The sequence below is a fragment of the Uloborus diversus genome, chromosome 3 (assembly GCF_026930045.1).
Source record: "Uloborus diversus isolate 005 chromosome 3, Udiv.v.3.1, whole genome shotgun sequence".
Lineage (NCBI taxonomy): Eukaryota > Metazoa > Arthropoda > Arachnida > Araneae > Uloboridae > Uloborus > Uloborus diversus.
Genome location: NC_072733.1, coordinates 22,068,381 through 22,092,148, shown reverse-complemented (window position 1 = coordinate 22,092,148; position 23,768 = coordinate 22,068,381). Strand labels below are relative to the sequence as shown.

Here is a 23,768-nt window from a genome sequence, read left to right as displayed (position 1 = left end):
TTTTTAACAAAAATTTAAATGTATGTGTGAGTGTTATTCATATTTTTTAGCTATTGTATACAGTAGTATCGTTTTTTAATTATTATTCGGATTATCCGCGGTTTTTGCTTATCCGCGGTTACCGTGCCACCCTATTCTGCGGATAATCGAGAGTTTACTGTAAATAAAATTAGAGCAATAAATTATTTACTAAAATAAAAGTGTAATAAAAAATCTCAAAATTTAACATGACTTATATTCTCAATTGTACTACTACTGAAAAGAAATGAATAATGAATTGTACTAGCAAGTTTGTAATACTGCTACTAGCAAGAAATAAGAGTAACAGTATACAGGGTAAGTGGTTCTCTATACAGTTATTAGATATTTGAACTCTGATGTTAAAAAAACTAGCAACTCTGGCTACTAGGTAAAAAAATGTGTAAAGGAAGCATGTTTAATAAGTGTTAAAAACATTTCAATGAATTTGTGCAAGCACACTTGCTAACTTTTAAGGATGAACATCAGTAAAACTTTTTTGCACAGACCACCACCTGAACTGATTGGAAGTTCTCGAACTTAATAAAAAGACCACAAAAACTAGAATGATGCATAAAGAGAAATTGAAATGAGTTAATATCGTTTAGTATATTTACTTATTCAATCAACTGTTATAATCCTCCCAAATTCAATGAAATAAAGCCTCAGTTCTTTCAATCATTTTACTTTTAAAGCTTTTACATCTTAGCCTTATGAAGATTTTGGAACATCTTAGATTTTTGAAGACTTTAAAATAAATGAATTAACAAGTAAAAATTGATTAAACTTTTTATATGCAGTGTTCTACTGACTTGAATGAGTCAGAAGGTTCTAGACTGAAATTTAAGAGTGGGAGGCAAAATGATGAAAATTCAAGTTTTGAGACTACCATTGACCCCACAGCATAGACGTCAACACTTAGAATGGTGCCACGCTAGAGCAACTTGGATGACGGAATGGTGGAACGTAGTGTTCTCAGATGAGTCACGCTTCTGTTTTTCCCAGTAATAGTCCTTGCATACGAGTGTGGCATCAACAAGGCGACAGGTCTGATCAGGCAGCAACTGTTGAGGGCCCCACTGCTGAACAACATAGCATCATGGTTTGGACTGCTATTGGGTATGATTCCACATCACCTCTTATTCATATTGACGGCTGAAAGATAGATGCAGAATGTTTTGCAGCCAGTGGAAATCCTTTACCTTCAGGAGGTGCCCAATAAAATTTTTCAGCAAAATAATGCTCGAGGACACAATGCTTGCATTCCCCCAACATGTTATAAAAGTGTACAGATGCTTTTGTGGCCACCATACTCTCCTGATCTGTCACCAATCGACAACATGTGGGATGTGAATGGACACCGTTTGCAAACTCTGTCCTCTGCCATGTTCAGGAGGAACTTCTGCAAATAGTTGATGTAGAATGGAGAGCAATCTCTCAGAACACCATCAGGACTCTTATTGACCTAGATATGTGTCATTGTGCATCATTGTTTTCGTTGGTCCTACATGTAAACTAAATCAACGCCGTTCTCGTTTGGTAATCTGAATATTGGTAGATTACTTAGATATTTTCTGTCTCTGTCTTTTTGAGAAATTTCATCCCTTCTGGACCACTCCTTCTTGGTGTTGCAGTTTCAATGTCAAGCGGTATAAAATAAGTTATGACCAAGAATGGCTTTGGTCAAAGCAATCAATATATCAAACATAAAAAGGAAAGAGTCTAGCCTCAAAACAGAGCATATAAATATCACTTAAGCTTGGAGTTACTCTTAAAGAATTTTCCATTGTTCAACCTTCAAACATATGAAAATACATATTGTCAAAAACAAAAGTATTCCCTTCAACACAAACACCAGTAAGAGAGACAGTCTTCAATCAAAATTATTTAACTTCTGAACAAGATCAATTGAATTTCTAAGAGCGAAAGAATTGCTACTCAAAAGAGGAGAAAAAGTGGAAACTCAATACTTAGCTAGTTTGTAAAAAGCCAGGACAAAGCCCAGGGGTCTGAGAGGTACGTAAGGTCTATGAACTTCTAATAAAGCATAAAATCTGGCAGTGTGTATCAGAAGGAATCAGACTTTGATGAACTCACATTTAATACGAACAACTTCACAATGCATGTAAACATACTTTACAAAACCAAAAACACTGATCCATTTCCATGAAACCACTAATATATTGATTTTACTCCCAAGTATTACAAGATGCTCTCCTTAGAAGAAAGAAAGCCATTATATTTCCTGAAAACTGGGTTGTATAACCTGCGTAGAGCTGCATCAGCAAAAATACAGAAAACCCCTAATCTAACAAATCCACCTATTAATGTATTTTGGCTTCGCTTGGGGTTACATCAAAACTCTTGTGTTCAGACTCACTCGGCATATATGAAGAAGATGTGCTTAGTCAAGTTGGGATATTACAATCAACTCTTAATTTGGTTTCTTTGAAATACAAAAAAAAAAAAAAAAAAATACAAATACAAAAGTGACGACCAGCAACAGGCTCTGGGCCCAGCTAGACTGGTCCTAGTCAATTTACAATCCCCAGTGAAGATCAATGGCCCTCTTAAAACTGTCTACTCCTTTGCTCATTACCACCTCTTCCGGCAAGCTGTTCCAAGGTTCCACTACCCTGCTAAAATAATAATTTTTCCTAATATCCATGTTAGCCTGAGATTTAAATAGCTTAAAACAATGACCCATTGTCCTGTTTTTAGTGCTAAACTTTAGCCCCGTAACATCTTTCGTTTTAATAAATTTAAACAGCTGAATCATGTCCCCTCAGTCTCTTCTTTGCTCAAGACTGTACATTTTTAGCCTTCTAAGCCTGGAATCATAATCTAAGTGGGAAAGTCCACTTATTAGCCTTGTAGCCCGCCTTTGAACCCTTTCCAATACATTAATGTCTTTCTTAAGATAAGGAGACCAAAACTGAACAGCATACTCCAAATGGGGTCTTACCAAACTTCTATGTAAGGGCAGAAGAACTTCTTTAGATTTATTTGAAATAGATCTATTGATAAACCCAAAAGAGAGAGAAAATCTAATGGGGAGCAAGATTGAAAAAAAAAAAAAAAAACTTTTTTTTGAAAAGCATGAGTCCCTGGGATCTGGTTTTTGAGGGAAAATAAAACAATGAATATATTTGTAAGTTTTGCAAATATAGGAAAATGCAGCCTTTTTCATGTCTTTTTTTTTTAAATATAAAAATAATTGGAAACATAGGATGACTTCTAGTCTAGTCTATTAATACCTGGTAAAACCTCTTATGAATATATGTGTGACTGATGGCAGACTGACATACTACACAATATGCCCCAAAAATTTTATTGTGCAATAAGATTACATAGCATTTAAAATTCAATTTGGTAAAAATCAATAAATTTAGAATGCATTAAAAAAACTTACCTTCTCTATTTCAGGTGACACTTTTGCAGAGCCAGCAATGAGATCAATCAGCTGCGAATAACTTAAAGCTTTAATGGTTTTTTCAAGTTCTACTTTAGGCTGGAAATTTTGGAGTCTTCTCAACTTGGTCTCAAAAAATAATAAATAAAATGACTATTTTAGAACTTCTTCAAATAATGCATGTTTATGGGCAGAAGGGCAGATGACAGAAGTAAAATGGAAAAATTTCTTCAAAATATGGAAGAGTTGACAGGTCTGGTGTACTGATATACAGTAAAACTCCTAATTATCTGCGGCCTTTCACACATTAAAAAAAAAGATTAAAAACAGCGATAATTAACTGTAGATAAATATACATTTTCACCTAACAAGTGCAAAATCTATTTCTCTCTCTAGACATTCCTATTTCTTTCTTCCCCTTCCTTTCCAGTGATATCTAACTTTATATGGTAATAGAAACTTGAGTACTTGAAACCTGCTTATTTTAAAATCAACACTACTTGCTGCTTTAAATCTACACTACTTACTGCTTCAAATCTACACTACTTACTAATTTTTAGACCTACATAACTAATGCACATAATCAAGTATCCAGTCTTGTTCTAAAAAATTTCCCTCCCCACCCCCATGCATTTTTGGAGCACCATTTGGTCAGGTATGTGTGTAATGCATTCCTATTTACAAGCGATACTTTCTCTAGATTTTACATACATTTTTTAGACACTATTATCATTTTAGCTATAGTTTCAATGTATGCGAGTTATGAGTTATTGATTTTCATGAAGCTATTGCATACACTAGTGTCATTTTTTACATACTAAGGGAATTATCCGCGAATTTGGTTATCCGAGGCTACCATAGTTGGGAGTTTACTGTACTGTCATACCCCAGCTAAATCTCTTTTTTTTTAACGGGAGCTTTCTGCTTTTGCAGGCTGTTACTAAAGTTCCCTTTTAAACAGTTGTGGAATAATCAATAAACAAAACATGCATGTGCTTAAGGCAGGGCTGCAAAGTCAGAGGAAAGATGACAGATTCTGGGAAATTTAGAGTTTAGGATTCTGACTCCTTTAATCCAGAAAAAGTCTGACTCTGATGCCAAAAACCCCTGCAGAGTAGCTGACCCAGAGACTCCTGACTTCTTTACCCCAAAATCTATCCAACTTTATTTAACGCATAGTGAAAAATGAAGGCATTTCATAAACTTTTCATTGCTTATCAACAAAATTAAATTAATTATTTTTTTCAAATTTAAAGAGAAATATTTAACTGTTTTTACACAGAGCATTATGTTTTCAGTCACCATATTTATCTTGCAAAAGTAAGTACATGGAGATAGGAAGAAATATAAGTCTTAAAAGTAAAAATGTCTATATCATTTTTAGTCGGATGCTTGAAACACAATTGAGGAAAAATTTCTTGCTAAAGGGGACTAAAAATGAGCAGTTTATGGACTATCTGGAGACAAACCATGACAATAAAAAGCACGACATGACAAAAGAAATTTAAATGTTGACTTGTCAATCAAATGAATAGGTATTTTTACCTGCTTATCAGACGTCGAACAACTTGCATCATCTTTGTTAAGCAACGTAGTAGCATGCTTTCTAGGAGAAGATCGCACAAGACTCATTTTAGGTGGAGTGTATAATCTTTGCATTACAGATGATTTTTTTGGTGACTTTGTAGGTGTTTTAAAGAATACTGGATCAGCAGCTCCTAAATAATCAAAGTTTAAGATTAAACTTTATATCACAAAAGCTGTACATAATTGGCAGCCTATTGCAAAAGGGTTTAAATTTATTTTTTGATTAAAAAAATTAATTTTAAGTGACTCCAAAATACAGGCAGTTAAGCTCATAATGTGCAAAAGTTACACAAAATTTAAATACCAACCTATTCTTAAGATGACACCTTTCATATAAATGAGGAAAATCAATTTAAAAAAACTATTTTCATCTTTTCAAAAAGTTAAATTTTTGTCATAAATATAGTTTAACTCTAGTGTAACTACACAAAGTTTTAAAATGATCTGTTCAAGTAATAGAGAGTCTTTTAAATCTTTCAACTGCTGTATTTTTACAGAATGACTTTGTTTTCTCTAAAATTTTGATGCAAATAGAACTAAAAGTGAAAAACATTATTTGATTTTGCACTGGTTCATTTATTTTACCACAATGATCATATTTTTATTCTAAAATCTTGTTGCCTGCAGGTCCATCTGTCTATTGGTCATGTCTGGTCATAACAGAATCCCTTGTTTCTTTTATTGCTTACAAAATTGTCAAATAGCGCTTAACTCATAGGAAGCTGTTTTTATAAAGAAACTTGTAAGAACGTGTGAGATTTTTTAACACGATGTCTGAAAATAGGTTGGTGTTAAATTGTATCATTCAAGATACAACTGTAAAAATTTGAATTCAGGAGATTTTTTTCCAAGCATCAAGTGGAAGGGAAAATTTTTGGGAGGTGAGAATTACAATACTTGTTTACTTCAACTCTGGAGCATTTTCAAACTTTGAAAGTTTGCATTTATTTCGTTTTTAATTTTATCCAACACATGTAACATTTGACAATCAAAAAATATGCAAAGCATGTTGATCAGATTTTTTTTTTCAATCTCATTTAATATATAACAAGAAAAGAGGATTGAGCAGAATTAAAGAAAATTTTGAAGATTTTCTAAACCATGAGATAAAAGCTTTAATAATAATAATTTAAGATTTTCACACTTTAGACTAAAACAAGGAATCAACTGAATATTAAAGTATATGAAAAATGCAAGCTTTTTAAAACATGAAAGGGAACACAATACCATAATTATAAGTAGCAGACTTCTTGTGATGACCTCGTAGCTGAATCACGGTTTCCTCTGGTGATGTTGGTGTTGCCGTGACAATAGCATTTTCACTATTGTTTCTTATTCCTTGAAAAGAATTCAGTGTTTAGTCAAAAATATTGTCAATTTTTTAAACATAGCCTTATTAATTAAAGGCAATATTTACCAAAAGTTTCACTATGTTAAGAGTTATTTTCAGCAAAAGTAACAAAACAAATCTTGATTCATTATCATACGTAGGAGAAACATTAAAAAATTATTTGTATACATATCCTTAGAAAAGAAATATACCAAAAAAGAATTAGAAAACAAGTAATAACCTAAATAGAATTACAGTGGTGTATATCCATTTTACCTCCTGCTTTGGAATAAAATGGGTAGATGCTGTTTAAAGTTTAACTACACTATAACTAATGGAGAAAATAAAAAAACAATAGAGTTTAATTACATTGAAGAATCAAAACTTTAATCCAAAACAATCATAATATGATGTTTACTGAACCAAATTTATGAACAAAAGGTGTACTAGCAAAGACTTACTACTTGTGATGACTGTACATCAGTAATGTCATCTTTTTCAAGGAACACAAAGGATAATCCAGCAGATGATTTTGCAGCAAAATTCTCAGTATGTCCTCCTTCAGCTGAGATTTCAATAATTAATCCTATGAATTTGTGAATACACTTCTTTTACAAATTAACAACAACCCAGTCGCCAATGCCAGGGTTTAACAACTAGAAGAATAACTAGTTCTCACTTCTACTTCATTGGTTGTTTTACCAATTATTTTTATTGTTTGCCCCTTTTTTTTTGCCTTTTTTGTGTTTCTTGGCTTTTTATAGGAACAATCTTGCAGCCACCTGCTCTGTAGTTAAAACTTCTCCCACCTTTACTTGCTCTCCTGTTTTTTTTTTTTTTTTTTTTTTTGTGTGTGTGTGTGAATTTTTCATAGTCTCCCCAGTGCTAGAGAATAGCTGTGGCAAAAAGGTATTTATGTTTGCTGGTCTTAGTTGCTTCACACAAAGAAGTATAGCAAGAGAATTAATTGTTTCAGTACAACTTCGCTATGAAGCATTAGGATTCTGTGGTGATTGTATGTGAGGTTGTACTATGTTCTGGGCATGGGGTTGGTTTTAAAATGAAATAAAAAAGGCAACATATTATCTTTCACAACCTAATAATGAACCTACTTTAAATTACTAACCTACAATAATCATGAATAAAAAAATATAATACCTTTAAGTATGGGCAAAGTGAAATAGCAGGGCAAAGTGAAATGGTAAAATATTTACTCTGCTTTTAGAGTCATTTACTTAGTAATATTTTAACTATGTAGTAACATATGTAATCCATTTCAGTCAAGAAAAAATTACCTCTGAAAATCAAAGCATATAATAATACAAGCAATTTTCAAAAACTGATACTCAACTTGTAATATTTTTCGTAAGTTTAAAATTATTTTAATATTTTCAAATAATAAAGTTCTTGTCATTAACATTTTAAATATCAATTGGGAGCTTATAATATTTGGTGCAGTATTTACAGGGCCGGGCTGGACCCCTCAAAGGGGCGCAAACCTTAGAATTTCAGAGGGGCGCATGATATGTCTGCACTTATTTACCAATTGTAGATATATATAACAAGGGGGGGGGGGGGTGCGAGGGAGAAAAGGTTTTCATGATGTGTCATTGATCATTACTAATTACAAAACTTCTTGCATACGTGTTCACATCAGGGGGGGCATTAAAACTTTATTTGGGCGTTTTGCGGAGTATTTTTTTTTGGGGGGGGGGGGGAGTCATCGTCCTTGTGTGTGTGTGTGTGAGATTATAATATTTTGCCTGCTATCTTTTTTTTGATTGACTTGAAGAGAGGGAATGGTATTAGGAGAGTAGTGCAGGGTTTTCCTTTAAGTGAGATATGTAATACTTTAAAATTTAGGGTGTCCGGGGGTTTCTCCTAATAAGGACGCAACAAGAATTTTCTTTAGAGGGAGCACATTGAAAAAAAAAAAGAAAGATCCAGATCTAATAGGGAAGTGGAAGGAAGGAAAGGGTGGGGTCCAGTGGTTCTCCCCTGGAAAAATTTTGACACTTGTAGTTTTAAAAACGCAATTTTAGACTTTCTTTGCTGATGTTAGGGGAAAAAAGTACATTGGTCTCAGCGAATATTCTAGAAATTGAAGCCTTAAAAGCGTGATTTATGCCAGATTTACTGAATTTTGGACAAGAAATGGAGCTTCAGGGACTGGCCCGGATCGATTTGTTTAAAAAATAGATCGAATCAATTATTCCTCCCCCTACAAGTTTTCGAAATTAAAGTTTAAAAAACTCACTTGTCGACAAACTTTGAAGATTTTACGGAAAAGAGGTTCTGGAGCTTTTCCCTGGAAAAGGGAAGGAGCTAAGTGTAGTTTAAAGAACCTATTTTTTTAATGCATCGATTCCCAAAGTGTGTTTTGTGGAACCCTAGGGTTCCGCCAGGAGTTAGTTATTGCAAAACTTATTTTCACAGTAAATTAATAAAAAATTAAAGGAAAAAATAACAAGGATTTAAACTGCCACGACAGATTGTAGCTGTAGTCATCATTATGTTTTGCATCGCCATGCCAGCATGACAAAGAAAATTCTATCTGATTTGAAGCAAATTCATCTCTTTGCTTTAACAGTAGTTTTAACAAGTTTCATGCCCTCCAGTTAAGAATATTCAGCTATATTTATATTATTCATATTAGAGACATGAGTAGTTAACACAAATAACTACTTTCCCAGACAGAAATATGCTTGCTTTCCGCAGGAGTTTTTATGAGATTGAATGAACTTCCTGACGAACTGAAGCTTTTTTAACTGGAACAAAAAACATCAGTATCTTTAATCTTTCAATGTTTTCCATGCGGAGCGATAGGGATTGTAAATATGTACCAAATTTCGTCCGATTCTATTCTTTACACTTCGAGTTGGAGTGCCCACAAAAATCGCTCAAATACATGTAGACCCAAACACACGGACAGATTCGAAAAATGCTTAAAGTAGGTTGGACACAACTTAAAACTGGCTAATGTGTCAAAATACGAAAAATTTCTCGAAACTAAATTTCTTCTAAATAAGTAATTATGATAGCGAATGATTATAACATTTGACTTTCAGATCGTTAGCATTTTTTCTTAGGGGTTTCTTGAAGTGTAAGTGAAGCACTAAGGGTTCCGTAGCTGAAAAAGTTTGGAAACCGCTGTATTAGAGGAAGGCGGTTCGGGAAGCCTTGCTCGTATATGTCTTAAAAACATGAATATGATACCATATTTTGTAATACAGTGAACGCCGGTTAATTGAATCAGTGGTTAATTGAATCAACCGCTTTAATGAATCAAATTGTCAAAAACAGAATAAAATCCAGCTTTGTTGAATTAGCCACTTTATGGAATCAAAACTGTTTAGAGCAAACGTGATTCATATAAGCGGCTGTCACTGTACTAGAGTCAGTAATTTTTCAAAATTAAAGCTCCAAAAAGGCAATATTTAGCGATTTTCGAACTTGCTAGGTATTTGGGGCCTCCCCTATAAATTTTGAGAAATTGAAGACACATGAAATTTCAGATGCTACGAATGCTTTCGGTGTGGAAGGGGGGAGGGGGGTCCGGAGGAGTAGCATTTTGAAAACTTACTTATTTTCAGACAAACTAGGAAAAAAGGAAAGGAATTGGGGGTTGGGAGGGGGATAATTAACTGAATGAGCTGTAACTATTGAATATTTTTCATTCAAAGATTTCTCTGCAAAAGGAACCTGTAAAGCTTTTATGACGTTTCTACTTTAACTGATTACATTTCATTGACTTTCTTGCTCCTTTTGAATTTATATTATTGATTACCGATACTTGATAATAATTAATATTTCATTATAATGAAAGGAAAATATGATTCATTTGAATTTAAAATTATATTTAAAAATTGTGATTGCCGTATCATAGTGTACAAGAAATTGCTCTTTTGGTCAACATTGTTACCACATCCCAAGCTAAAGTAACATGACTAAACGTAATATAATGTTATCTCAAAATAACGCAAAATCTATAAATAATTGTGAGTAAATTTTGCGAAATAAGAAAATGAACTGAAGTCAATAATAGCAATTATGGAATCAGATAAGAGAAGAAATGAATTAATAATATATGTACATAATGATGCTTCTTAAAAAGGAAAAATTTCCTCAAAAAAGTAAAAGGTTATAAATATAAAGTTTAAAGGATTAATTTAATAAATATTCTCACAATGATAAAAGTAGTCTCATTTCTTAACTACCTTCCCACAGTTCGTCAATAACTTTTTCATTGTAAATTGCAAAACGTTTCTGTTGTCTCAAAATGTCTTTTTAATAAGTCTTTTCAAAATTCATGGCAAAACGGACCCTTCAAGAAACTATTCACATACAACAGTGTATAATAAAATATCCTTGAAGACCTGAAAAATCAGGGAAGAGGCAGGCCCGGATTTACGTAACCGCAAGCCGCAGTACGGGGGGCAGGGCACACCACAGAGGGCCTCCTTTACCCTAAAATCAGCCTGACTCCGGGCTCTTCGTCTCTGACTCCGCAAACCTGGAAAACAGACATTTTTGTCGCATTTTCGCGATGACATGAAATGAAATAACTGAAGGGCGTATCTAAAAACTCAACAGAGCGCTTAGGAACCGACTAACAATTACAAGTATGGGAGGTTTTTCTTAATTCTAGATTAATTTAATCTAAGAGCTCTCTTATCTGAAAATGTTTTTTTAATGTCTCAAAATATCTGTTTAAGTTCAAGTAATTTTAAAATTAACGATCGCAAAAACGGGCCCCTAAAAAACTATTCTTTTAAAGACCTGAAAAAAGAAGAAAAGAGGGTGGGAGAGTCACAATATGGCTGCAGGGTGCTTTAAAATGACAGAAGGGTGCAGTTGGGCCTTTATAAATTAATGATTACAGGTACGAAGTGTTTGTCTGCATAAGGGAAAAAAATCTAGAGGGCTTTTTAGAAGGCAAAAGGGCGCAACAGGATGTTGTTTTCTGCCAAATAAAGATGAGCCACCTCTAGATGCTCATTAGCTGTGTGAATGCAATCGGAGGTAAGATAGCAAGAAAACTGATGATTAAAATTGCAATGGAAAATATTGCGGCCCTAATACACTGTTAGAAACGAAACAAGCCGTACAATTTTTATTTAGAAAGAAAAAGGGGCAAAATTTAAATTACTATTAAAAATGATAATGTAATATATACAAATGATAATTACTTTTAATGAATCACCCATGAAAAAACTGAACTTTCTTTCATCCATGTCTACCCGCTCTCCTCCCTCCACCCAAATCACCAATGTAAAATCTCCCCGCCAGAATTTCGCAGGTGATTCTGGGTATTGAGTAAGCTATCAGCAGTTCCTGATTCCGGGAATTTATGTTACTCGTCAAGACATCTGTCCAAGGCAGTGGGGGACCAGGAATTTTGACCATCAAATAACCTTTAAAGTCGCCCACTGACAATGATTGAGAAGAAAGAAACAAGTTTTGAGGAAGGCAAAATAATTCGAGGTTCTTCAGTGATTAGCTAAAAGGCTTATATTGCCGTAAAACTTTTGCCTGAAGAATTTCAACGTGTCAGGAATAGAGTAGAAAAACCGACAGTTAAAGGGGAAAAAATATTTTTTAAGTAGCAAAAAAAAGGGGGAGGGGGATAATTTTTTTTTTTTTTTGCAAAGAACCTTTTTGAAAAAAAAAAATCTGGTGTAGGGGGGCGGGCCAGTCCAGGCCTGAGTATTTAATTAGTCAATATTTAGCTTATTTGTATTTTTTATATTTTTCACAACTAGTCAATTACGTGCAGATCAAAGCGGCTGAGGATAAGTGAAGTAGTTCATTTGGTTTACTCATTCAATCATTTACTAAATCACTTACATATTCATTTATTAACTAATATATTTGCATTACTTCACTTAATAATTCATTTATTCAGAGCTTCCCCCAGGATTAAAAAAGGGCAGGGTGCTGTTTTTCAAAAAAAGGGCACTTTTTTGAGAAAAGGGCACTTTTTCGAAACTAAAAAGGCATGTTAATTATAGCTTCAAAGCATCAGTGGATATAGTCGTAGGATATTTTATTAATTCAATCATTCAGTTATTTTTTTATTCATTCTCTATTTTATTCACTCATTTATTTTTCCTTGTGTATTAACTGGCGGCCTGTTCAAACCTTGTACGGGTTAAAAAACTATCTGTCTTATTAGGCAAGCACTTCTTTAATTAAAATTTAAAAGTTAGCAATATTTTTCAGTTTTTTTTTATAAGGTTTGAAACAAATTTGATTTATCTCATCTCCTGATCAATAGAGACCAACATATAATTCCCACTGCACAATACAATCTTTCCATAAGTAATGTTGTACTATGTATGGTATAGTAGCACATTTAAACTTCAGAGTTGATGATGGTGTAAGCCATTTTTATAGAAAATTATAATCACTTAAATTGGAAAAGGAAATATGCAGGGATCATGGGGATACAAGGAACATGAGCCAACCGATCTGCAGCAGGTGCTATAAGAACAATACTCTAAATCATATTATTCCATAGTGCATATAATTGGGGTCCAATTCTATTGCATAAATTAGGCAAATTAAAGTTTTGCAATAAAATTACTGGGATATCACCTTTAATTTTAGAAACATGAAGCAAAATCCTGGGGAGTTAAGGAATACTTGTGGAAGATGCAGCCTTGTTTTGATAAGATATCCGTTTCCAGGTATTTTCCTCGTTACTTACTAACAGTTAAACAAAAGTCTCCTATTGAGTTTCTGCTTCACTGACAAATTTTGCATTTCATTTAAATTAGACTTTGGTTTATATTGTCGATATTGAACGACAATCCTAGTATTTCTGCTGACACTCTCCTCGCAATATGTCGTCACACAGATCATTTTTAAATGTTTGCCATAAAGCAATAGGATATAAAAGTTGACATAAAAGATTAAATAGTATAAATAATTCTGAGTTTAGGATTGGAGTCAGAAAGTTATATGTATTAAATAAGGTTAGTTTCCAAAGTTTGTCTCCTCTATAAGACCGAGTTCTATACATGATGCTTGATAGGTTGGCAAGACCTTTGACTTTGAAGGTATGTTGGACCATGAAAATGTTCTAAATTAAACTTAAGTGACAAGATTCCGATTGGCTAGTAGGATGAATATTGCATATTCTATCAAGAAGTAAGTCTTTTTTAATCCTGGGATGCCTTTCAACCACTTGTACTTGTTTTCTTCGAAAAACTTGCTTTTTTCGCATGCGTCTACTTCTTTTTTGGCATTTTCTTTCTGATAGGATATTTATGAGCTATATTCTCTAATTATATTGTTTTCAAGTGCTTAAATAATACAGTCATCATGAAGAATATTTCTCCAAAGATTTTTTTTCCTCTTCATTGTCAAATTCTTTCCTATTGAATGTTTCGTGTTCTTTATTGTTTTAACTCTTTAAGTTTGAATGTACAGTAATCATGTGAAAATTTTCCAAAATCAATATACTTAAATGAATGCACTGGCAGGTGTATTTCAATTTGATTTTAGTATGAATACCAGACCTTAAAAGATAACCCGAAATGCATGCAAAATAACGCTTCGAAACACTGATTAATACATCTATCTACACTACTTGAATTCAAAACTAATTTGCCCAAAGCGAAACTCAGTTACAATTCGTTTAAATAAATTTTAAAGCATAAACAATCTGTGACTCTAAATAGTTTGCAATATCCAAGGCCAATTCAAGGCAAAATACATGTAAAGCTCTTGGAGGTTCTTATGCTAACACTCTAATTTTTAAAAATTCTTCACGTATTTCCAACCTACAGCATTGAGTTGGTAAAGAACCTTTAACTCATGAGTGCCACTCTAAAAATTGGCTAGGACTGAAAAGTGCGTGGCTCCATTTCGCGACACCAAAATGTTAGCGCTTAGTTTGTTTGATGTTTTAGACATATATAATTCTAATTCGTGATGCTGTAACTATATAGTAAAACCAAATTGTAAAATTAAGTAAAAATTAAAACCTAAATAAAAAAGTAACATATTATTGTCCAAGATTTTTAGGAGGTAAAAGCCGAAAAACTTAATAATAAAATACAATAAAAAACTTACTATTTGCTACTGCAGAAAAAAAGCTTCAGATTTTATAGTTCATGTTACATAAATAGTTCATATTTCATACAAAAAAAAAAAAAAAATAGTAATTTTAAAAAATTCAGGTATAAGATTCTTGGCTATAAGATGCATTGTGATAAAAACTTTAATAAAATTTTCCAGATTAAGATAAGAATGGTTGAAATCAACAGATTGAGTGACTTATTTAATCATTTTTTGGGAAAAAAACAGCTTAACTTTAGCAGATGGGCCAGTTTTTTGTCCTCAGAAGAATAAGATCTTTTTTGAGAGTAAGAGATTCAAAAGTAAAGATTTGTTTCATCTATAAAAATCATTTTGAACATGGGAAAAAAAATCCGACGGCCGAAATTTTTGAAAAGACAGAATTCCGTCCCTTGGAGGGAAGTGTGGCAACCATGCTTTAACTATTCTATTACTAAGAAAGTGAGATTGACGGTGTCTGTTTTTAGGTTTAAGAATAAAACAGTACAAAACATAAACTGGTAGCAAAGACAAACTATTGTTTAAAAAAATTAGTATAAATACATATAATGCATAATGTATAGCCTTTTCACTCAGTAAGAATGAACGTTTCATGCAGTGAAAGAATTTTTCAAATAGTTTCAGTGGCTACAGAGATTACCTTGAATATATAAATATAAAAAATTCCGCTCTCACTCTCTCTCTCTTTATAATATTAGTATAGATTAATGAAATTATTTATCAGTTTATTGTTTCATTATCTTTTCATTTATTATTATCCTTTTATTTGCTCATTTATCTTTTAAAAATACTTTTTTACAATGGAATTGAAAATATTTTATTCGAAAAATATTTTATTTTTCACTTTGCTGTATGAGAAAAAAGTGAGAATTTTCCACTTTTTTTAAAATGAGCACAATTTTACTGCCAAAAATAAATTATGTTTCAATGCAAGTTTTATTATAAAATATAATATTCTTCCTTTATGTAACTGTAATTTTCAAAACAAATTTCGAATTTGTTCATTTTGAAAAAGCTTAGTCATAACTATTTCATTTTGCACCACACTCTCCTACTACAGAGGTACCTAGGGGGGATAGGGGGTCATGGCACATACTGCGCCAATGAAATTTTTAGGGGTGTTTTGAGGGGTATTTTTCACTTTTTTGGGAGGGGCTCTTGCTTTTTTTGGGGGGGGGGGCTTCGACATTTAAGGGGATGGGCACCCCTGCCAACAATTAGCATAAGTTATAATAATTAAAATAATAAATAGAACTAATAAATACAGAGTGCATATTATTGACCTTTTATAAAATGTACTTTTAGTTTAAATCATTGACAATACCAAACAACTGTTTTTCAAAGATCTTTCAAGTTTGTCAATCTTCATGCATTTAATGGTTTAACTTGAAAATATCGGCTATACCTATTTTACTCTGTGTAACTAAAAGTACAATAAGTTTTATGTAAGTATTAAAATTTACTTATTTGTTGAGTTTTCTGTTCGGATCATTCTTCTCGCATCAAGTCGAAACAAAATCTTTCTAAAACTGTTTCTATGAATTTTTCTAGAAGGAAGTTTATCACTCACTATTAACACATTGCTATGTATTCTGAAAAATAAATTAGTTACTGAGCCTGGAAACTGAGTTGCTAGATTTTTTTTTACCACATTAAAATGTTGACAATGTTAATGTTTTCATCATAATTCTTCCTTTTCAAAAAATGTTGCCTTGTGGAATGAAAATAAGAAGAAAGCAACTGGGTGATTTTCCGAAAACCTGACATTTTCTAATCACATTTTTAAAAAAAATAAAAATTGCTGAAAAAAATCTGAAAAACATCATACTTACTCTTTGCTAGGAAGTTATTAAGAGAGAAATAGAGGAAACTCACTTTAACTATGTTACACCCTTAAAAGAGGGGTCAAATTAGCATACCGCAAGAGACTGACATGGCAGCACCAGTTACAAAATGAATTTCTCCATAGGTTATCTGAAATTTAACTCTAGTAATAAAGAAATAACTGAAGCCGAAATCAAAAAGTATGGTTATTAAACGACAAAACAAATTTTATGTAAAACCTCTCTTAATGGACATCCCCAATTTCTTTGAATACAAGTCCCACATAGGTTTTCCCATATTATTCACTCTGAATAGCTTACACTTTGAATAACGGAAATTCATTTCAATGAAAAAAAAATTGATTGCTACATTAAAACTTTCTTTAAGTTAGCCATACAAAGTATGATAAAGTATACAAAAAGAAAAGTTACCTTTTCATTACCTGTGAACTGTTTTATGGTTCAGGAAATACAAAAATAAAACAAAAAGGGAATCAGCAATATTAATAACATATATTTCACTTTTAAAGCAACTACAAAATTTATAACAACTTCACTAACCTATTTGAGCAACATTTAGATAAACAAATGTCTAACCAATAAATCTCCTTCGTAAAGATTTATCTGAACAATAAAAATACTACTTGAAATACACCGCCAGCTCAGTCACTCCAGCCGAGAACTGCAGTTTAGTGCTTATTAGCACTAATCAGCCCGGCATAGGAAGTGAATGAGCTGATGGTGGAAAACATCTTAAGAAAGCCAAGAGTGCCAAACAAACTGGTAGCTAATATAGAATTATCACTGACCAAACAAGTAACCGAAGTGGTCACATGATTATTTTGCTTTTATTTAACACAGAAATTTTGTCTAGGAGAATGACAGCAAAAATGTTTCATACCTATTTTTGAACTTCAAAGTTTTAGTAAGAACAGTAGACAAATCATATGAACTTTATCAAGGAATCTAACAAAATGGTGATAATAAATAATGTTGTAGCACAGCAAACAAAAATTCCTTTTTTTAAATCTATAATAATTGAACTCATTAATAGGACAGGAGAATGATATAAAACCTGGGGACAAAGTTTAAAACGATGTACGTTGATGATTTAAATAATTTAATTTATTTAAAGAATGCTGTTTTACACCTTTAAGTATGTTTAATTTTGTACTATAAATTGAATTTGTGGAACGATAATATAAAATGTTTAAATAATTTAAATAAATTTGAGAAACGGCTGGGGACACGCCAAAAGTGTGATTTTCTGGTTATCAAAAAATTTTTGTAGAAAAATCTAAATGAGTTATTGATCTTAAGAAGAGCAGAATAACATCAGATAAGTCATTTCTAACTGTTTAAAAAATAAAAATACTTTGAGTTAAACAGCTTTTGTGTTAGACTACTGGGACATAATGTTAGAATTTTGGAGAATCACCCAACTACACCCATTTTATCTCGGCTTCCTCTACAATTTAAAAAATTTAATTAACAACAAAGGATATTGCCGAAAGTGTTCATAACATTTTGTTGAAATTATTTTATTCCAGCAAATTCTTGATCATACCTCATCATTCTATAAGCATAAGCTGCTTTTTAAGAAACAGGCAACACTTAAGAATTTGGTTAGATTTCGAGTATAAAAAGGACTTTATTTCTAACAAAAGTATTGTGGGAATCCTATAGCCTTCATAACTTATTTTAATGTGTAAATAGCCTGAATTCTGCTGATTGTGAGAGAATTTGCATGAAAATGAAAAGAAGTGAGGGACTGGAACTCTTATGCAAATTAAGGGTACAGTGTTAGTTAAGCCAATCTTGCTAAGAGGGATTTTAGTATTTAATGGATAAAAGGGGATGAGTTATAAAAAAAAATTTAAACAGCTATAAGTCTGAATGTTCCAAAAAATGTAAGAAAAATCACAAGAATCTGATCCCTGTAAAATATTAAAAAGTGTGACAAACAAAATCCGTTTGCACATTCCGATTTATTTTAAGAGAGAATTTCGTCCTCTTAGGAGAAAAGTAGAACTCATGCACAATAGACATTAGACTAATAAATTTGCAGAGCTCAATAAATTTTCTTGTCTCATACAGTTTTTTTATCTTGTTGTAGTTGAAAAGTTACAGCTAAGTTTGATTCAGTAATGTAAAACTTTAAGAGTGTTAAAGAATCAGACTTTAACATTTTTATTTTTGGGATTTTACAATATTGTTATTTTGTACACACAGAGGGCAGCACCAACACGAGCCAAAATTGCTCAACTAAATTCGAAAAAATAAGGGTGGAGTCATATGCTGTCACTTTTTAAATGCAACAATGTGATTGGATATTGAGACGTAGCGTCGGTGCGCCATTTCGTTTTTGTGATTCTGATTTATCTAAAAAAAAGTTCAGTGCAGTACTCGTGGAGAAGCAGCATGATGTGGGTGCGCGAACTTTGTGTGATTTTCCAGCCTCGTAAAAAAAAGCGTCATAAGTTTCTTCTAAATCCACAACCATCCTGAGTATGGTATGAAATATATAAATTTTTAAATGGACAATCAATTATTTTAATCAAGAACATTTTTATCAAGATTTAATTTCTTCTCTTTGTTGAAAATTCATCAAGTTTTAATACCCATTCGATGATGCTCCAGAAGCCATGGAACCTGCCGATTCATCATCATTCCAAGAAATTTATTGACCACTAAAACTACATAGCCTGTGCACTGTACTACTTAATCCTGTCGTGAACACCAATGGACTAATGATAGTTTCTTCAAGCATGTGATCTTCAAAACGTCTCAATAGTGTTAAAGCAGTACATAGCCGTTTCATTCGATAAAAAACAAAAAGAAATAGCCGTTGATATATATGATTCAAATCGAATGAGCAGAGAAATCGTCGCATTTCGATGCTATCCAAAGTATCCAATAATTACATAATGAAACATCCAATTTCACGTATAATCTATGCCTAGATCAATTCATGAATATATATATATATATATATATATATATATATATATATATATACTATTGGTTCTTATATTTTTTTTACTATTGATGATTTAGTTTAGTATTTTATAACAATATGATATCAAAGTAAAATAAAAAAATGATGGTAAGTTTTCACAAAATTGAATTGTTTTTTTTATGAATTTATTGTTAATTGATTTTTATTTGAGAATAAGAATCCCAACTACTCGAAGTATTTTTGATTGATAATTTTCCACTATACGTGAATATATGGGTTTGTTGCATTTATCCTTACACAACGCTTTAAGATATTTAATTCATCATTAATAAAAAAAAATGATCTTTTATATCCAATCTACCTTTTTGTTAATATGATCATTTTTATAACCAATATAACATTTTATGGTGCCGTGTGGAGCGAACTGGGGTTATTTTATTTATTTTAATCAATAATTGAAAACCACTCTGGATTACATATGATAATTTAATGCCAAAATGATTTTATATTATTATGGTTGAATATTTATGTGTCAATTTTTCATGAATGCATATTATTTTTTTCTGAATTGCATATATATGTATATCTTGAATTATTACTGAAATTTTAATGATGGCCAATTCATTGTTACCCCTCATCCCAACATTTTCTGGAGACAATTCTGAAAATGTATCAAATTTTTTGCAATCCATTTCGGAAGTGGCTGATCTTGAAAAATGGCCAGCTGCTAAGAAAATCATAATTTTGAAATTACGATTGAGAGACAGAGCACATGAATTTTTATTCGATGTATTACAAAAAAATCCAAATGCAACATTAGCTGAGATTTCAAGGGAATTGAAACTTAAATTCTCCTCAACACCCTCATTTGAATCTGCCCAAAAAGAATTTTGGGGAATATCACAGAAGCAGGGGCAATCGGTAGCCGAATTAAGCAAATGTATTAGTAGAGCTGCTGACAAATTCTTAAATCCTAATAATAACTCTGAGAAAGATCTTTTAGATCTTGTTGAAAAGTCAAAATTTTCAAAATTAATTGATGCACTGAGACCAGATGTTAGGATTGAGGTACAAAAACAGGGTCCAACCACATTTAAGCAGGCGATTAAAATTGCAAAAAATGTAGAGACTGCCCTTAACAATTCAGGGAATTTTTCCAACCCCCAACTTGAGATCAATGTGCTTCTCCAGAGTCAAGAGGAAACTAATCGTAAGATTTCCCAATTAACTGAATCAGTAAATAATTTGAAAAGTTCAAAAGGATTGAATGAAAATGCTGCATCTTTTAGCTATGATGTGAATTCCTTAAACTCTAACACACATACTGATAATCGGAACAAATTTTTTAATCAGGGACCTTCAACTTCTAATTCCCAAAATAATCTAGAGATTCAGTGTCACATTTGTGGTTGTAATCATTGGACCACGAAATGTTGGTATTTTCCAGGAAATTAAGGGGTCACACTTTTAACAATTTTCCTCACAGAAATCGTTCTGGTCATAGGGGTTACCACAATAGGCAAAGGGGAAGAAATTTCAAACCGTACCACCGCAACTCCTCCAACCAGGGTAATTTAAACTAGTAGGGGGTATTCAAGGTTATGCTAGCCATCAGAATTCGGAACCCCATAATCATGTCAATGAGACTGTAGGATGGCAGGATCCAAATTTTTATCAAGATAAATTTTTGTCAAATGAGATCAATATTTTTTCAAGGGATGATGTGAAAAATGTGCAGGAGATAGGAACCTTACAAAATTTTGATAATCACCATCAAAAAGATAATGAGTTACAAAATTTAACTAATAGGGTGCTAATGTCCTGCACCAATTCTGAAAATTCCTTACCCATCATTGAAATTACTTTTAGAGATTTTAAATGCTATGCACTTATGGATACTGGTGCGAATATTTCAATTTGTCAATTTTCTGTTTTAGAACAAATCAAGGAGGTTTCAAAATTAAATTATGTGTCAAGGGGAGTGAAAATTAAGACTGTAAATAATGAAAGCATAAATTGTAGGTCAGCTGTGGATTTAAAATTCAAAATTCAAGGGAAGTGGTTTTCAAATCTTTTTTTCACCACAAATTTTTTTTGGAATGCTAATTATCAATTCATTTTGGGGTATGATTTTTTTCAACGTAACAAAATTATCCTCGACACAGTAAATAAGAGAATAATAACTGACAAAACTAAATTAGACTTCATTACTATTTCGCCTAATGAGCAAATCAAGCAGGCTAATGCTATTTCTGCAACCAATGATACCATTGTTAATGATGCTCAGGAACTTTCAACTAATTATTTCAAGGTAAAGTCTGCTCTTAATGTTAAAATTCTTCCAAATTCTTTTGAAATTGTTAAAATGTGTATTCCTAAAAAACTTAAAAATTCCAATTTATTGCTTTTTTCACCAGGTAAAATTCAGGATAAATGTAGCATCAATTTTTCTCTGCATTCTGCCAAAAATGCTGAGGGAATGTACATCATTGTTGACAACAATTCTGACACCGATTTTATCATTCAAAAGAATCAAGGTTTAGGTACTGTTCAGGAAATTTCTGAAAATGACTTCGAACAACCTCCTGATTCTCTGACCGCTCATGTAAACAATTTGACAATTCAGGAAATTAAGGAATTGAGAAAGAAAGAACTTTCTCCTGATGATTTTTGCTTAGATCACCTTAATGAGGATGACAAAAATAAAATGACAAAATTATTAATGGACAACTATGAAGTTTTTTCAAAAAATTATTTAACACTTGGCTCTACGGATTTTATTGTACCTGAATTTAAACTTTTTCATGACTTTCCTCTGTCAACTAAACCATATCTATTACCTCGAATAGCTAAGCAATTTGCTGAAAAGGAGATTAATAAGCTTTTAGAGGCAGAAATTATTGAACATTCCACTAGTAGTTATTCATTCCCAGGGTTCATACCCTTTAGGCAGAAAAAAATTCAAGCACTTTTCAAGTACTTTTCAAGGTAAAAAATTTTGTTTTCAAGGCAATATCATAAATTTGTACTAAAAATATTTTATGCAGATTTCATTTACTACAAACACATAGAAATAAGGCAATAATACAAAAAAGTATAGGAAAACAAAATTGCTTTTTCTACAACGAGAGACGCTTTGATGAAAGATCTACTGCGTTGAAAGTTTTTCAGAAAATGTTTGAAAAGTTTGGTCATAAAGAGAAGCAGATACCAAGAGGTTTAATTTTGAGGTTTTTCAAAGGTTGCAGCAGTCAGAGGTTTGTATGTTTTCTATAATCAGCAAATTAATACTTAAAAAAAAAAAACCTTTCATAAGTGCTTTTAACTTTTATGGGAAGAAACTAAAATACCCAAGTTCAATGGCATTGCCAGAGAGGAGTTTTTGAAGTCACCCCCCCCTCCCCGGTTTCAACATTTATTTCCAATATCTATACAGTGGTTTATTACAATATAAGGGCGGTTAGGTCAAAAACACTACCCAGAAAGTTATTTCAGTTTGCACTATTAAATTCTAAAAACATTAGGTTTGCAAATCATTTATAAGTATGCAAATCAATTATTCGTATGTATTTATTAGCTGTTCAGCCAATAAGGCATTTCAACTGTCCTCGAGTAAATTTAAAAAATAGGAAGTAAGAAAAGTTTATAAAAGTCCACAGTACAGTCTCTACACCTCAAAATATACAAAAGCAGCTTAAGCAGTGATCAATACTCTGAATGCAAACTTGAGCCTATTCAGCTTTCATTGATTAACTTGCAATAGACAATAAATGTGCAAGTTCAGATTTATAGAGCCATATTTCGAAATTGAAAAGATTCATAAGAAGTTGACATATATTATGACAAAAGTAGTTTTATTTTGGGAAAAATCGGGTTATTGTTGAAATTAGAATTTAAATTTAGAAAGGCAATAATATTCAGGTGTAATTGTGATTTGTGAGGTCATAAAAAATTACCTGAAAGTTTCAAAGACCAAAATGGGGCAAGGGGGGGGGGATAATTTTTAAAACTAAGACCCCTATTACTTGAATATACATATGTACAACAATAGCTTTTGCTATGCATACAATTCATAAAATAGTTTATTAAGTCAAAATATTCTGCATAGAAATACCATGCCCAGTGCCTGTTGATAACCAGCAACAGGCACTGGGCCTAGCTAGGCTGGTACTGGTCAATTTATTAGATCCAAATGAAGATGAATGACCCTCCTTAAGCTATCTACCCCTTTGCTGATTAAAGCCTCTTTCAGTAAGCTCCAAGTACCCACAACCTTAATAAAGCAGTAATTTTGAACATTTGAGGAAAAGGGGAAAATTGGAGATATAGGGTGGTAAAAGGATAAAAACGAACACTACTGGATTTCAAGTGAATAATCATAACACAACCACCCCTGTTATACACCTTATTTATTTTAGCAGACATAAAAAAAATGATGTACTTATAAATAAAATTATATAAATCAACTTTATGTTTTTAAAATACAAACTTTAAGTTAATTTGTTAGGTGTTCAACTGCTGAAATTTAAATTTCTTTTTAAAAAAAATCTGTTA

At 32.1% G+C, this 23,768-nt stretch overlaps 1 protein-coding gene across 3 annotated transcripts in view; it reads right to left on the bottom strand.

Annotated features, from left to right (window-relative positions):
- The window catches only part of LOC129218602 (uncharacterized), a 61,049-nt gene that overhangs the window by 27,870 nt on the left and 9,411 nt on the right, over positions 1-23,768 (bottom strand). For all 3 annotated transcript variants that reach the window (XM_054852921.1, XM_054852922.1, XM_054852920.1), the window contains exons 4-6: positions 6,245-6,355; positions 4,976-5,148; positions 3,431-3,559 (exon numbers count right to left, since the gene is read on the bottom strand). In XM_054852921.1, coding sequence (XP_054708896.1) covers positions 3,431-3,559; positions 4,976-5,148; positions 6,245-6,355 — 413 coding nt within the window. The remainder of the gene's footprint in view (positions 1-3,430; positions 3,560-4,975; positions 5,149-6,244; positions 6,356-23,768) is intronic.